At 46.2% G+C, this 17275-nt stretch overlaps 2 protein-coding genes across 5 annotated transcripts in view; one reads left to right on the forward strand and one right to left on the reverse strand.

Annotated features, from left to right (window-relative positions):
* PCNT (pericentrin) overlaps nucleotides 1–790 on the reverse strand; it is a 104856-nt gene extending 104066 nt beyond the window's left edge. For all 4 annotated transcript variants that reach the window (XM_076341968.1, XM_076341965.1, XM_076341966.1 and 1 more), the window contains exon 1: nucleotides 626–790. In XM_076341968.1, coding sequence (XP_076198083.1) covers nucleotides 626–679 — 54 coding nt within the window. In that variant the 5' untranslated portion in view covers nucleotides 680–790. The remainder of the gene's footprint in view (nucleotides 1–625) is intronic.
* A 5312-nt stretch (nucleotides 791–6102) lies between these two features.
* On the forward strand, nucleotides 6103–16623 carry C6H21orf58 (chromosome 6 C21orf58 homolog). The gene is made up of 9 exons (XM_076340589.1): nucleotides 6103–6174; nucleotides 8303–8360; nucleotides 10238–10305; nucleotides 11024–11164; nucleotides 11631–11745; nucleotides 13115–13254; nucleotides 15021–15193; nucleotides 15923–16038; nucleotides 16598–16623. The coding sequence occupies exons 1-9, from the start codon at nucleotides 6115–6117 to the stop codon at nucleotides 16621–16623; spliced, it is 897 nt and encodes a 298-aa protein (XP_076196704.1). The 5' UTR covers nucleotides 6103–6114.
* The last annotated feature ends 652 nt before the right edge of the window (nucleotides 16624–17275 follow it).

Genomic DNA, 17275 nt, shown 5'->3' on the forward strand with positions numbered 1-17275 from the left:
GGGCAAGTGGACTAGTCATTGAAGTAGTAAAACATGCAACACCTATTCTTGGGGAGTTTCACCTGGAAATATGGTATTTCCACAAGCAACTGAGCGGAAACCTAGGTAAATATGGGAGAATTGGGGAAAAACAAACAAACAAAAACCAAAACAAAAACAGAACCTGGGGGAAGATATATGCGCTACTTTAAGTGGCTCCTTGCTCACTGAAGATAACGTTTATACACCTCTGCAGTAATTCAGGAAACCTTCCAGGCAACCTGCATTCAGGGAGTACCGCTAGGCAGATTTATTTCTGGCGGAGCCACGTTGCTTAGGTAAACACCTCTCATCTCCTGACACAGGCCCGAACTGGCAGCAACACTTCAGCACTGCCGCCACCCGGACCCGAGTGCCGCTTCGAGTGCGGCACCAAGCCCGCCACGCAACGAGGGAAAACCCGCCGGCCCCCCGCCGCGGCGGAGAAACCCGGGGCGGGCAGAGGCGATGCCGCGGGCAGCTCCGGGAGCCAGCTCCCCGCCAGGCCCCCCAGCTCGGTACCCGGCCGGGGGCACCGCAGGGCGTCGGGGCCGAGGCTGGGGCGGGCGCGGCCCCCCCCCCCCAAGCCGGGACCCCCTCCCCTCACCTTGGCCCTGCCGGCCTCCAGTTTCCGCCTCCGCGCCTCCTCCTCCGCATCCATGCGGTGGGCAAACCGGGGGCCCGGAGGCAGCAGCCGGGCGCGCCCCGCGCTGGTCCAACTATCACACCGGAGGAGGTACAGAAGTTTCAGTCATGGCCGCCCCAGCGCCTTCTCCCCGCCCGCCTCGGCTCCACCGCCAACCGCGAGGCGGCAGTAGCCAGCGCTGGCCAATAAGAGAGCAGGGGCTGGCCCACCCTCCCGGGGAAGAGAGGAAGCTCTTCGGGAATTGGCGAGAATCACCGCACTGGGGAGGCTCGCCAGCCAATGTCGAGAGCAGCCGTTAGCCTAGCCCCGCCCACTCTCGCTAACTGACTCCTGGGATAGACAGCGCAAGCTGGAGCGCGCCCTCTGCCTCCGTTCCCGCTGCCGCCAGTGCCCGCCTCTCCTCAGCAGCCACCAATGGAAGAAGCCCGCTGCCCGGGCTGCGCTGGATGGCCAGTTTCAAACGGGCTGCCAGCCACAGCCCCGCCCAGGGACGGGAGATAGCCAATGGGAGGGGGGGGGACGGCTGCCGCGGGAAGCCGTTGCCGAGTAGTGGTGAGGCAGCGGCCTAGGTGGGCTCCGGTGCGGGGCCGCGGCTCCCCGGCAACCGCTGCCCGCCCTGGAGCCGCCTCTGGTGCCTCGGGTCGAGGCCGGCCCTCCGCGAAGAGGGGCTGCTTGTGGGAGCTGTGCCCTTCCATCTGCTGTCTCTGACCCTCTGTGACCGGTCCTGGCGCGGGCGGCCTGGTCCCTAGCCCCGTTGTAGACGGAGGGAGGTGTTGTCGCAGGGGGGTTGACCATCCAGCTTGATTATAAACTTATGTATAGAAATATTACCCTTTACAGCACGCCTAGTCCGCCTTTTGTGTGTATTTTGCATCTCGGTTTTACAGCGTCTCACTGCTTTGTTTCCATTGCAGCAAGTGAGCTGTGAGGAGTTCACCTGCAGAATCCCTTCATCCAGGAAGTACAGGCATAGCGAGAGCTAATGTCTGGAAATAATGGATAACAAGGGAGAAATAAGGTGTTCTCCTCTCAATATTGAGAATAATTAACCTTACGGTCATCTACTGGTAACTTCTTTGTCTCTTGAAGTCACTAAATCATACTGGAAAACACATGCTTTAATCAAATTTGCTACTCGACTCGGTTCACAGGTAGCGTCTTGCAACACACTGGCTTTTTCTTTCTAAGAAACATGGAAATGCAAGCGTTTTCATGATCTAACAACCTCTTTTCTATCCCTGGACATTTCCATGCATTTGGTCCTTCAGTTTGGCTCTTCTCTATATGGGCTTTTGCCCCAGATTTGGACATTGCATCATCCAGATTGTGAGCTGGAGCTAGCTGCTCCCGTGGACTGCATCTGCTGTCTGGGTTTCCCATGCTACATCAACCACCATCCAAGTTCGCATTCACAGAATAAACCGTTTTGTACCAATCACCTCCTGGTCTCCCACATCTCTATGTAAATACTTTGTCATAGACAACAAAAAGACTGGAGCAGTGCATGCTCAATGCTCCAAAGAGAAAGCTGAGGATGCTAGGAGCAAGGCAGGGTTGGCAAGGCTTTCTCTACACATCAGAAAGCTCTGTGTCCAGAGCTGGCTAGAGCTTAAGTTTTAAACTACTGTAGAGGTTGCTGGGGGACAGTATGCGTTGGCTTTCCTGGGTGCTGCTACAATGTGTCTGCAAATAAATGAGCAGCGTTTGCAGAGACTAGTGGTTTGCCATTGTCGTATAAGAAGACAATAATCATAAGTATAGTATATGATTAGTATAGTGTACTTAATAAGTATAGTATATGATTAGTATAGTGTACTTAATCATAAGAAAGAAGACTTAATCATAAGTATAATTTAGTTCAAATTAGGATCATTGTTTTCAGAAATAACAGTAAAAACCAACACTGCACATTGTTATATGACAGTGGCATGAAATAACTCCAATTATAGAATATGTTTTATTCATATGTTTAGCTTCAAATGCAGATAGGACATTTTTACAATACTTGTAACTACCAAGTAGCCTAACAAGAGCTCTTAACTGTTAATTTGCAACATTACAATTGGCAGAAGCAGACAGTTGGTTGGAAGGAAATTATATGTACTTCTCCATTGGTGATTTGTGTGTGTGTTTCTTTTTTTATTCTTTTAAGTCTCTTTTAATAAATTAAAACACTCTTCTAAGACTGAAATAATAAAGACTCCTTCCTGTGGAACCAGAGCATGAAAGCTTATCATCTCCAGACACTTCCAGGTGTGTCAGTTTGTTTGGGTCTTTTTAAATTGTGTTTTAGAAATCATAGTAATTAAAATTAAGGGCATAAAATAATCAAAATCAATAAAAGACATTGTAGAAATATAGTACTGGTATGGACCTCACCAGGTTACCTAATCCATTCTTATATCTGAGGGGGGGGTCTAACAGTCCTACAATGTTCATCACAGTTGTTTTTCTATATTGTTTTTAAACAACTTCTATGAAAGTTTTTTCTTAGATAGGTGCTCCATCATTTATCTTACTGTATAATTAAGAATTTTTTCTTGTTTTTATCAGGTTTTCCTCTCCCTCATTAAGTTAAATGCTTCTTGCCCAGTCTTTTCAGACAGAAACCCCCCACCCTGTTCTTGACTGTATCCTTTCATTTCTTTAAAGATTGCTAGCCTGTCCTATCCTCACCATCTACTTACTAACTAAAGAAAGACAGTTCTTCCAAGTCTTCCTCAGAACTTACATTTTGCAAATGTACCATTTTTATTATTTTTTTTCTGGACTTTCTTTCCCTCTTAAACCACCACGTCTAAAATTAGGCACAGTGTTCAAACTCTGACTTCAGCGCTGCTAAATAGAGCAGAATAATTATCTCCTGTGAGGTGCACATAACACTTCTGTTAATCCTTTGCAGAGTTAAATTTGTCTGGTTTTGCTCTTTTGCATCACCATGTTCATGTGTGATCCCTAGTTTGTGATTCAGTGTAACCATAGATCCCTTTTGGCAAGATCCTCTTGTGTCTGGCTGGCAGATTTCTGGCAAGTCATTAATTAGCAGGTTGTAAGACGTCCCTAGAGTACGGATCCCACTGTGACTAGGGCATCCATAAGTATGGGAAAAGAAAGATCCCTTAGCAGATTTGCTGGAAAGCATTTTTTACCTAGTATTGGATTTTCTCTGGGATACCTGTCACATCAAGCAGAAGTTTCTCTCCCTTTCCTCTGTAGTCAACTCAGTTGTTTAACGCTGGTACTGTATTTTTAATGGAATACTTACACTTGGTTCTTTTTGTCAGCCTTTCTTGTAACCCTCTATTCATATCGCAACGAAGGCTCTAGAAATTTAACTTCTAGGGAACACTTTATTAAACCAGTTGATGGTAAAACATCAGATTAATATTCATCAGTAGTCAAAAAGGCTACTACAGCATCAGCAATGACTAGTAGCAGGCTTGTTGCTGTTGTGTTGTCTGGAGACACCAACACAGCTTGCTTTGCTACGTCACTGCCTGAATGCTGGCCACAGCCCTGGTCACCCCATCACAAAAGGGTGTATGAATTAGAAAGGTAGAGAGAGAAGCAACTAGGATAAACATGAGACTGTACAAACAGACATACAGCCACGGTGTGATCAAAGGTGCAGGTGATGCAGCACCTTCTGAGAGTGGCTGATAGTGGGGGCCAAGAGGTGGGGATGAGAGCAGTCCATGTGGGCTCTTGCATTATACCTCCCCAGCTGAGTTATGAGATCAATGAGTAAGGAAAATCTGCTGTTTGAGGACGAATTAAATAGATTGTCTTGCTTAGAAAAGAGACACCTGAATGGGAATATGATATAGGAATGTAAGTTGCAAATGGTATGGAAAAAATGCATGGAGAAGAGTTGTATATATTTCACATCACAAATGAGAAGATTTCCAATAAACTTTTCAGGAATCTAGATTTAAAACAGTCTAAATGTAATCCTTTTTTTGCCTGACACTTAAGTAAACTATACTTATGCAGTTTACTTGCATAACTAGGCTTATGCTTAAGTTTAAGATAACTAGGAAGCTCCTTGTCAAACGTTGTTGCAGCTGCCCAAAAGATGAAGGGATTAAAGATGTTAGAGATAATGGGAGAAAAAAAAACTATTGGGGTTTTAAAGTACAAAAACATACACAAAAATGTTTCTCAGGAAAACTACTGGCAGGTGAGAGGGTTTTCTGTTCTGCCGTGTTACTCATAGCATTCACAAATGAGCCCTGCCAAAGAAAGCTGAGCCCCAGCTCTGACAGGCCACAGCTATTTTTGGGATCCCCATGTCTCAGTTTCTATAACCTCTCCAGTGGCTACCAGCCTGTGTATTTTTAAGGACAGATTGGACACACTTGCTGTGTGGGTCACAGCTGGAGGAGGTGATCCCTGCTGCTCCCACTCAGCTCCCTACAAGCATCTATCAGCTGCTCCAGCTGCCAGCAATGGCTCAGTTGTGCCTTGCTATAGCCTTCAAGTAAGGAAGGGGTTGTAGCTTTGCTCTCCTAGGAGCAGAACCGGGCTTAAAATATGATACTGAGAATGAGTATCTACTACCTGGCTTCTTTCTCATGCCTTGGTGTTGATTTTATGGATGTCACTGATAAATATTGCCCTGTTTTTTATGCTGGTAGGGCTTTGCTGGGAGAGAGAGACACCCTACAGGTTGCCTGGGAGATGGTAAGCAAAAGGATGTTATACCATAGCCTCTTTACTCTTTTACTCATCCAGGGATGAGTTCCAGCTATGCTCCTTAATTTTTTGAGTTTTTAGTTACTATCTGGTGATGAAGACTCATATGAAGAGCTACGTCAAAAGTGTACAGGCCCCTTACAGTGGGATAAACATTGCTATCCGGTATCAATCAGCAAGATCATAATTTGACCCCTAGCACTGAGCTTGTGTTAAAGAACCATTGGCTTTTATATCTTTTTTTTCTTGTCCACTGATGTGCTGGGCATTTGCTTTACAAAAGGTACATAAGCTTCTACACCTGGAGATTAAATTGTTTATACACTACAAACTTAGCAACCAGGTTACACGCACAAAACTCTGAGCTACTTAGAAGACACTAACAACAGAGGGCCAGGCTTAGTGCCACTGCCGGGGAAAGGCTAGCAACCATTTGTCAGAACAGACAAATATTCACCCTGAGTTACCCTTCTGTGACCATGGCAACCTGCAGCATGAAAATGCATTGAGAGAAATGGCAGAAAAAGCTGTCTATGACATTGTAGTGAACATCTGTACTAATTTTTATCTGGGAGTGAAACTGAAGTTTTCATCTTCTTCCCTCAATTGTTCACAATCTTCTATTTTTTTCTTCTAATGGAATTATTCTTCTATGAAGATCGTGGAGGGGAAAAAATGACCACTGAAAACCTATCTGCCTTTGCTTAGCTTTTTAACCTCTTTTTGCCTGCCTGCTTTTCCAGGAGACTACTAGGATGACAGATCCTTCAGTGGTGGATCACCTGACACGACTGAAACTCAAACTCCTAGAAAAGGTAAGGGAATAATTCTGCAGTGGTCACCTTTGCTCTGCTTTTTGCTCTTGCATGTTTAAGCATTAACATTGTATTTTAAATAATTATATTTCTACTGAGATACGAAGAGGATCTGCAGCAAATTGAGAATGTCTTTCTTTGTGCAAGCAGAGGCAGACCAATGTGCAGTGGTGCTACAGTCACTGTCACTTTCTAAAATAACATTGTACAAGTTTACATGGACCTACAGTAAATTAAAAATAGAGTTAAAGTGACTTTGATCTTATGGGAGATGTCACCAGTTAGCTCAAAACCAGTGAGTTGTGACAGGCAAAGTTTAGGAGTAAATTTGGGGTAAAGAAGATCTCGTATTGTTTTAAGGCAATTTCATACCTTCTTTTTTGTCTACAGTCACATAAGATATGATGCCTGGTGAAACATGGGCAGGCCTTCACTGGAAGCACATGAAGTACTGCACAGAACCCCAGTAGCTCTTTGTTGTGAGTCCACACTCTAATGCATCCAGGGTTCTCCACTCAGTCCTGTTCCTCCACCCTCAGCACATCTGACATCCACTAGTGTGGATCTTCTGCTTCAGTGTCCTCCAGAAGACACTTGAAGAGCTGTCTGGAAGGAAAAACAATTTGCCTGGAGGCGTGAATGCTGGAAGTGGCATCTAACCTGTCTCCATGGTGGAGTCTTTTGTCTTAGATGCAGCAGCCATTTGAGGGCAAAGCTTTCACAAGTGTGGAGCCATGCAGAACCAAGAAAAGAGCCTGTGCATGAGCAAAAGGTCTCTAATTTCTTAGCATCAGTGAGCAGCAAGGGCCAGCTGCTCCCTAAGGAGCAAGGACTTGAGCACAATAACACAGACAGCAGAGCAGGGGCCTAGCTGGCCAGCCCCCAAGTGAGGCAAGCAGGGCAGAGCCAGAGGTGGTGGCCAGGTTCAATCAGAAGTCCAGATCTATCAGGCAAGCTCATGGTGATGAGGCAGGTCCAAGGCCAACCTGGGAAGTGTCTGCAGATTGGGATCAGGGTTAATAGGATCAATGGCTAATCACAGGCATGGCTGTTGTTGAACTGCAGACCAATACTCATCTAGTATAGCTCAGGTAGGAACTGAAGACCTAGAGCTGAGATTAAAGGGGCTCCTGGGCACATGAATAGCAGGTCTGGATGGAAGCCCCAGGTGAGACTGGTCAGGGCCATTTAGGCCTATTAGTGCACTGAATACCCAAAACTGTCCGGTAGCAAGTTCTTCATATGATCCAGCTCTCTGCCCTACAAATAAATGATGTGTAAGCCTCCTGATTCACCATGCTATCAATTTCCAGGTCTGGGATAGCCTGGCCAGTTGGAAGCATGACTATTCTTTTACCATAACTAGATCTGTAGTGAGACATTTCATACTTCTATGAATACTTCTTGTAGCCCTCACTAGCTATGATTTAGCAGTTAAGAAGCACCACTTGTCTCCACTTCTGCTTTATTTCCTTCATCCCAAACCTATGCCTGCATCGTGGTTTAACCTCAGTTGGCAACTAAGCACCACACAGCCGCTCGCTCACTCCCCCCACCCGGTGGGATGGGGGAGAGAATTGGAAGAGCACAAGTGAGAAAAAATCGTGGGTTGAGATAAAAACAGATTAATAATTGAAATAAAATTATAATAATAATAATATGATAATAATAATAATACACAAAGCAAGTGATGCACAGTACAATTGCTCACCACCCGCCGACCGATGCCCAGCCAGTCCCCGAGCAGCGGCCCCCCCGGCCAGCTTTCCCCGGTTTATGTACTGAGCATGACGTCACATGGTATAGAATGTCCCTTTGGCCAGTTTGGGTCAGCTGTCCTGGCTGTGCCCCCTCCCAGCTTCTTGTGCACCTCCAGCCTTCTCAGTCAGTAGAGCATGGAAAACTAAAAAGTCCTTGGCTAGTGTAAGCATTACCTAGCAACAACTAAAACATCGGTGCGTTATCAACTTTGTTCTCATCCTAAATCCGAAACACAGCACTGTACCAGCTACTAGGAAGGAAATTAACTCTATCCCTGCCGAAACCAGGACAGCCTGTAAGGTAGGGTTGGAAATTGTGAGCTTTGTTGCCTGACTCATAACAGTTCTTGTTGTGGTTCTATCAACAGAGACTAGAAAATGAACAGGAGAACCTAGAGAAGATGGAGTCACCTCTCCCAGCTGCAAGTAAACGAGAAGCATTTGTTCTAATTATGGACATAACATGGAAAGGGCTTAGTGATGTTCTCAGGCATGAGTTCCTCAGTAGGTCACACCAGATGATCACATCTCCTCCCTAAAAGCTGCGTGCTAGTGGTCGGGCATCTGAGTAGTCAGAACTTGCTCTGTCTTGGCTTCTGTGACCGGGACATTGTCTGGAGGGCAGGAGGGAGACTCTGAACTTGAGTCAGTGCTGCCCCAGCTCAGCCTGCTTATCTAAATCTGTATGCAGCCCTGGGGATTGGAAGTAGCAAAAATGCAAGTTCCTGTAAGCTTGTGCAGTAATGTCAGTCTGTATACTAGTCTCAGTCCTAACCAAGCTGGTGAATCTTAGCAGCCTTGATGCAAGGAGAATGGGCTTGCTATACTGTGCAGCTGTCTACATTTTATCTTTTGAATTCCTTCAACTTTTTTTTTTTTTTTTGACAAAGAGAAATGGCCAACCAGCTGAGCACTGACATAAGAATGACCTTCTGCCCAGGTGTCTTCTGCAGCCTCTCAGTTGCAGATGCTGGTTCAGCTGGAGCAAACTACTGGTGATCCTATTTGTCCCAGCCTAGGAGCGAGCCCCTGTTGCAGTCCAGCTGTATGTTTGGCTTTGGTGACCCTGAAAAGGAGTCATTAGGATGGCTGTGTGTCTCTGAGGGATCCAGGCAGGAGGAACACTCCACTACTAATACTGCTTTGCACCTTTGAAGCTGACAAATGCAGCCTTGTGCAGACCATAACATGGTTTCCAGTGTAAAAAAAGTGTGACTCAGCTTATGAAACAACTCATTATACTGAAAGAGTTGGTCTTGAGGACTGCGTTGGTAAGAGCTGGGAAACCATTTTACCAGGAAACCATGCATGTGCAATTACATTCTGACTTTGGTTTGGGCAGAGAGGTCAGGAATCCCAGCATGCTTATGCAACTTCCAAAGTTTAGACAATTCTCTCTAAAAGCTAGCAAACCAGCTAAAAGTTGATAAATAAGTTTATTTATAAATAAGTTTAAAATAACTTGTATCTTTATCAAACCATTTCAAAGACTGCTATGACGTTTCACATACAAGTAGTGTGTTCCCTTCAATAATACTCCCATACACGCATAATATGGGCAGTGCATTCATTTCTTTGCATGGCACATCCAGTGTTTATATTATCTATGGATTAAAGGCCACCGGCAGATCAGTAATATTTCTAGATCGTACTCTGGGCTCGTATTCATTGAGCTGATGCAGAAAGAGTTAGAAACTTTCAATGCTGTGGCCAAAAATTAAAAATCCTTTTAACAACTTACAGTTTCAAAATATGAGGTGATGCTTTTCAGAGCAGATGCCAGGCATGCCTCCAATGTATCTGAAAACGTTCTTCCTTATTTTTATTTCAAGCGAGTTCAAAATCAGCTGTATGTGGGAAGAACTGAAAAGGAAGTTGATTCAGAACAAAAAGGAAACAGAAAACTTGACATTCAAAACTGAGTTTGTTTTTATATGACACAATGACTTTTTTTTACACTTTGCACAATCTTCCTCTGCATGTACAGAGTATATCTAGAAAATTTCAGGCTGAAAAGAGTTTCTAAGCCAGGAGGCTAAAAGGGGGCTTTAAAGAACAATCTTAAAAGTTTATTTTCAGAGAAGGTGCATTGCCTTTATAGAGCTGCTGAACAGTTGTGTCTGCGTGTGGCATAAAGTCATTATCTGTTCATGGATTTGACAAGAAAAGTAGCCTAAAGCCTTTTGTTGAAGAGGTCAAGCTATATTACAACATGTTTTCCAGAATTAATCTTATAATGTAGGTGCTATAATAGCTCTGTCTTTGTGATCCTTTGAGAAGATAATGGACTTTTGCTCCTTCAGGGAACAGGCGTGAGGATATGCTCCAAAGTGCCCTAAGGCGAAGGAAAGATCTCCTGCAGGAGCTTAGGGTAAGAGCCCTCTCTGTGGGCAGAAACAACTGAAAGAGCCAGGTTATCTGCACATCCACTGTCGATGTGGATTCAGTTCTTTCCCGTCCTTTAGTTCTTCTGCTGGGCAGTATTCAGTCCTCTGCTGGTTCAGAGTATAGAGGCTGGAGCAGCTAATCAGGGAGAGGGGCCAGAGAGCAGTATGTCTTCCCACGCTACAGCTAATGAAGCTTGCACCCACTTCAGTTAGTTGGTGGGTTGATTCTGTTTGTCTTGAACTGCTGTATCATAAGCTCTCTGGGGTAGTGCCAAAATGCAAATAGGGGATTTTTAATGCCGCCAAAATAGGGACAATAGTAACTGTTACTTATTCCTAGTTTATGGAAGGTAGCAACCATTAACAAAATGTTTTCCCAGACTTTTGGCAGTTTGTTCTTCACTTTTTCTCCATTCCTTTCTGCTTGTGCTGAAAACTGTATGGCTTAGAGATACGTGGGAAGAAAAACTTTCTTTATACTTGCGCGGGCACTGGTTGAGTGCTTCCCTTCATGCAGCAGTCACTTGTGATCTGCCTGTCAGATGCAGCAGTGCTGGAAGTTTCTGCAGCAGGGTTTTGGTGAGCAAGGCTGCACCCTGCTGTGGGCTCCCAAGGGCTAATCCCATTTAGACCAGAGACTGTAACAATACTGTCTGCCTTTCTGTGACCAGGTTTTCTTTAAGAAGATACTTGATTTTGCAGGAGCAGCACCTTCTGGAAGAGCTTTCACGACCAGCACCAGCTGGAGGACACTGTCATAACCACAGAGCTGCCCCCCCCCATGTCTACCAGATACCTTTTCCAGCTCCCCAAGCAGAGCCACCAAGGATTATCCAGCAGACAGTAAGGATCCTCTCTCCTAGGAAACACCGCTAGCGCTGTGCCGGTCTGAGACAACAACCACAGTTGGAGGGACTTGGGGGCTGTATGGAAATGCTCATTCCACTGAAAGGGAAGATATGCCTTTTGCTATTGTATGGGACCTTTACTGCCCTAGGCAAAATCTAAGGGAAATCATCTTACAAATAAGGCACAACATTAACAGTGTGAATGGTTTACCATAGGAACAAGGTAGCAAGAGAAGTGGAAGGATTGCCCATGCTCTGGCCCGGCCATTCAGCCAGTTTCCAATGCACATCACTGCTCATACACCCCACAACCTCAACAGCTTCTCCACAAGGATCTCGTGGGACACAATGTCCAAAGCCTTACTGAAGTCCAGGCAGACGATACCCACTGCTCTCCCCTCCCAAAGATGATGGAGCTGGCCAAAACCAACCAGACTTCTCCATTTTCCTTTCTTTTTCAGATGCCACCTCAGCCTGCCACCATCATCCAGCAGTTACCTCAGCCGCCCGCCCTGATCACACAGATCCCCCCTGCCCAGCCGTTTGCAGCCCCCCGCTCTGGAAACATTAAAGAAGGTAATGTACCCTCCATCTAGCAGCCAGCTCGGAGAGAGCAGGTGAGGTGCCACAGCAAGTGGAAGGGGGCACAGGACGGCGTCCAAGCTAGTTAGTGACATGTTGTTTCATGACTGGGCTGCTGCTGGAACTCTGGGAATTGCACTCCATAAATGGACTAGATACCATTTCTGAGAGGCTTTCAGACAAACTCTTATTGCTAAAACTAAAGAAAAAGTGACTACAAACTCAGCAAAGCCAGGTTAAGCTGCTGGGGAAGCTTGGGAAAGCAAAAAGGCTCAGCCCAAGGCACTGAGTAGTATTAACAAGGTCAAACTCATGTGCACAGATGATTCCAAAATTAACAAACAGGCTTCTAAAATCTGTTTTTATTCTTTTGTTCCCTCTTAACCTGCTGTTCAATCTCCTCAGAACAATACAGGCTTTTATTATGCCCCATGTCTGGAAACAAGACAGAACAGCTGAAAGTGCTGTTCCAAATATAGTGCAATGCCAATAAAAAGAGTTTGTTTCTAAACATAGGTGGAAGCTACTGTGATATAATACATGAGCAAAAACCTGGGAAGACTTCCCTGGCTCAACCTTCAGCCAAAGGTTTCTTCATCTCACAGAGAAATCCTCAGTCATGAAATTGCAGTATTTCTCAGCTTTTTCTTCATCTAAGAGTCTGGATTTTTGAATCAGAGTTTATTTTCATAAATAAAATAGTCCCAATTCATACATGACTTTTTTGAAGCTGATTACATGTAAACTACTTTTGGTATGACCAGTTAAAAAAAAATTGAGTTGCCTTGATTTCTTCCCCGCCTCTCCTTCCCCCCTCGCCCCCAAGCAAATTAGTTCCACTGCACAGGTCCTTTGTGATTAGGACCCAGAGATCATGGTAAGTAGATCTGATGTGCATGCAGTGGACTCTCAAGGTGGCACTGCAATATCACGTAAAGTTGAGGAAACGTCTCACGTGGAAAGCAATGATCTTGAGCTGAAGCAATGAAGAGCGCTGTAAGGAGTCGGTCCATGCTGGAGTAAGCGAGAGAGCTCTAGTGCTCAGCCCTTCTCCAGCCTGCCAGTCAGCATAGCCAGAGGGGTGGGCTTGTAGGAAAACTAACAAACAGAAGATGCTCAAAGGCAGCTTTCTTGTAGAAGGGAGGAGACACAGGAGAGCTCTGAACAGTTTTATTCATAGGCATTAATTTTGCACTGCTTGGCCAAATAATGCTGATATTCTTCATGTGTCCCTTTCAGCTGCTTTGTCTGGGTTGCAGTGACCAGTCTGTATGCTGGAGGGCACTTCTTACCGAGATGCCTCTGCTGCTTGTCAGTTGCTGATAAAGCTCTTACTTTCTTCCTTGGGGTGACCTTTTCCCAGATATGGTAGAGATGATGCTGATGCAGAACGCTCAGATGCACCAGATCATCATGCAGAACATGATGCTGAAGTCTCTGCCACCGATGGCGTTCACACAGTCTGCTGGAGCCAGCTCTCCCCTGCTTCAGCATGCACAGCAGGTAACGACACTGGAGTCTGAAGGGCATCCTTGCTCATACGTGGCAATGGTTGATTTCCTTGGGAGGGTGCAGGGCCTGGACAAAACATGCAGAAAGTCTGGGACATTTAACAGCTGTGCGCATCTTCAAATCCACTGCACCAGGAGACTGTTACTGAGCAGAGCACAGCCTGCCTCTTTACCATGATGAGCACTGTGACAGGACACAGTGGAAGAATGTCTCCTCCACATGTGCAAACTGGATTCAGTCCAGCTCTGAAAATTATCTGTTTGGCCTGTACAGTTGAACCACTAACAGGCTATGCATGGAAGACATCTACATTGGGTATCTGCTGCTGGAGGTCCATTTGCTGCAAACAGCAGTACGATATTTGTGTTGCAAATCCTGTAATTGGTAAAATTTGACCTGGCAGTTTGAAATGGGCTAGAGCTGAAGCACAGATTTTGTGATTGTACTTGGAGCCCCACTGCTCTAGTTCCTGTCTCACTGAAAGTCAATGGCTACTGAGCTCTGAAAGGACAGATCTTAAAGATATTTTGGTGTGTAGATCCTTATAGGAATTTTTCCAAAATGTGTCCAGTGCCTGATAAGAGGTAGGTAATTTTGAACATATCCTTAAATGCCCAATTCCTAAGCTATTTTTAACATGGTGATATAGCTCCTTAGTGTCCTTAAGTGCTTTGGAAAAATGTATTTCTAGTCTCTACACTGTAGCATTTATTACCTAAGAAGCAAGGACAATTGATCTTTGGGGAGGAGCGGATGTCCCAATGTTGCAAAAACTTCCCCTGTACTTTTTCTACCCCTCCATTTTCAGGCTAACTATGTCTTTCCCTGTGCTGTAAAAAGATTTGTTTTCTTTTTCTCGGATGTTAAGGTTGTCGTGTGCTGAGAATGTGATTCCCACACTTCTGCAGTCCTTGCCCAGCTCACTCGCACCTTTCCTACATGCTATTTGCAAAAGCAACAAGCGGCTTAAAAGCCCCCGAGCCCTGGGTTTAATGGAGGGGTAGGAAATGCAATCCTCCTCCATACCCCATCCCATGGCCTGGAAGGAGCTGACGGGTTTTTGCACCTGTTGGGACCAAACATCTGCCCCGGACAGAAAGCCTCCGACAGCAGCTGCTAGCTCTCACATTTCGTGGCACTGACGTCCCAGGAGGCCACCTGTGGCACAGAGGGGCCTGCTAGTTTCATCAGCCATGGTCTTGGGGTGGACTTGCTGTGGAAATGGTAGGCAGTGCCGGCTCTTCCTCATGTCAGAGCTGCACCGAGCATTGCCTCGGGTGGAAGTCCTTTTCTATTTTCCTTAAACCTTGTGGTTTCTGGTTTTGAATACTCTTTCCCCCTTGCCGTGAGGGAGATGTCTGGGGCAGTCGGTGGCGCTGGGAGAGCCAGCAGACTCATCTGCAGCTTTCTGTGGAGGACCCCGCGTCTAAGGGAAGATGGTAGAGGAAAAGTGTGCGTCCCCCTGGTCCCCACCTTCCTCCCCAGGCCATCCTGTCACCGTGTGTTTCCCTAACGTAGACTGGTGGGATAAATTGGGGAGAGTGGGGTCTGAGTGCCTCTGAATATCAGGTGAAATCTGAAATCACCAAGTGTTTGCTGGACCTTCTATGTTGGAGCCTGCAAAACCCATCTCCAGACACATGCTGAAGGACTTCCTTTACCAAGGGGTGGCCGACTGGGAACCCAGCCCCTCAGCCAGTGACCCTTCCCATGGGGGCACAGATTTCACAAATTGCCCTTTGTCTCTCTCCAACAAGGACCTGCAGTTTGCTGCTCCCCTGGCTGTGAAAGCAGACAGGCCCAGGCCATCTGCAGTGCACCACCACCACCACTACCCTCCTACAGGGGTGCTCCCAGTGCCCCATGGGGGCTTGCCGTCTACATCCATGGCACATCACTGGTCCGGCAGCACGCTCCCTGCCCTGCCTACGTAAGTAAACAGGCAGCCACAATGTAAACTTTAGCCCTTCCTTCCTGCACAGGTTGGGTAGCAAGGTAGACCAGACAACCCCATGCCTTTGTGGTTCTTCACTGAGGCCAGTCCTGAATATTGTCTTTAACACAACAACGGGATTGAGGCGCGTTAAGTGATTATTTGATACGCTCAATCTTATAACTTGGGTAATTAACCCTTGCTTACTGTGGAATAAACATGAGGACTAGACAAGGTCTGCAGATGATACCAAGCTGTGTCCCTGCCGTACAGAGCCACCACCCAGCAATGCTGCATGGTTCCGCTCTGCAGTGGTTGTTACGCTGGGTTTTGGGTCTCCCTGTGAACCCAGCAGACACCTGCTAAATAAGGACTGCATGTATTTTACATTCAGGCTAAGGTTCCCAGTAGGATTTATATTCTTAAAACACTGCTGAGACATTTGCTAATCAGACATTCCTGGAAAAAAACCCCACCACCACTCACTAAAGAAGATGGTACAAAGGGAGGGGAGTGCTCAGAAATAAAGCCGAGCCTTTGTGATAAGCCTGTGCTTGCAGCTGGGATGTTTTTTCAAGTGCAGAAATGGATGGACTTCTCCCCAGGCTGCCCCCAGGTCTGTAGAGCCCTCAAGCCCTTAGCAGAGGTCAGCAGCCGGCTCCTCCAGGGGCTCACTTGCCTGTGTCTTCCTTGCTATCTCTGAGCTTCTCCTGGTTGGCTTTCTAGGTGTGAGCAGATCACACCTGGGACTAGTGTTCGAACTAGTCTGCTCATGCGAATGCCAGTGGCAGGAGCGGCCTTGGGCAAGGATCTGAGCCAAGAGAGAGCAGTGGTCTTGCCAAGTACATCAGGAGGGGAGAGCAAGAAAGCAGGCATAGAAGCAGCATGCACATTGTTAAGAGTGTGGTGGGGTGGCTTTTGCGTGGGGGCTCACTGCTGCGTCAGTCAGAAGACAGCTTTTATATCTGTGCTATAGCTCTTGCAAACCCTTAGGGAACAGAGGGACAGGATGGAGGCAGCTGCATCCTCAGGCACGGGCAACCTGCTGGCAGGGGTATCTGTATTGCCCTCTTTAGCATGGGATTTGAATTCCTGAACAGATTATTTACCTAATGGGATTATAAGGGATAAACATTTCTACCCCTTTCACTTTTACATGGGTTTGTAATCTGTACTGGTAAAGATCTCTTGGCTTCTTCCAGAATTGGTGCAGTTAGCTTTTTGCAGAAATTAGCAAAGGAACATCTTGTCATGGCTTTTAAGTTGTCATCATCTTCTTCTTCAGCTACCTTCCACCATGAGTTATGAGATCCGACACATCTACACTGTCCTTTCGCAGCTGCAGCAAGCATGCACTGTTGGCTATTACCAAACACAATAAAGCTGTATTTCTTATTGCAGGTGGCCCACATATTGACAGTACGTGATCCTCTGCAAGTGGACCATAGCATTGCTGAGGTCAGCCTGTATTTGAACAGTTCCTAAAGAATCTGTCTGATTGACAGCCTAATGTCTGTATGACTGCACATTGTTGGTACAAGAAGTGAGTGGGAGAAAGACTTCAGATGTTCAGAAGAAACGTACCATGCACCTGTGGTCTGCTCACCTGTTTCTGCTGATTCAGTTGTTTCCTCTCATCTTCCAAGCCCAGACCAGCCACAAGCAATCACCACTTTTTTTGCTGTCTCTTCACAGAATCAAGAAAACCCATCCCAAAGTGTCTTGCAGGCTTGGCAGCCCACAGCAGCCCCTGGGCATGAAATAATCTTAACACCAGTGTTACCTGAGCCCTTGCAAATGAGTATGACCCAGCTCCAGGGCTGAGAGTCCCCTTCATGTGCAACTTGAGGAAATGCCCCTTGCAAAGGGGGCTGCTGCCTTCCTGGGGAGGATAATGCAAACTAACCCAGGATGCCTGAATGAGGGTTAGTCGCCAAACCTCATCAGCCTGAAGTGTTCCTCCCTCAGTGTTTTTGATTTTACTCCCTCACAGATATACTTGTCCTACAGTAATTACCTATTCGGGGAACTAAAGATGAGCAGGAACAATCCAAATGCAAGTTACCTGCATAGCAGAGC

Source organism: Aptenodytes patagonicus, chromosome 6, assembly GCF_965638725.1.
Source record: "Aptenodytes patagonicus chromosome 6, bAptPat1.pri.cur, whole genome shotgun sequence".
In the NCBI taxonomy this organism is placed as follows: domain Eukaryota; kingdom Metazoa; phylum Chordata; class Aves; order Sphenisciformes; family Spheniscidae; genus Aptenodytes; species Aptenodytes patagonicus.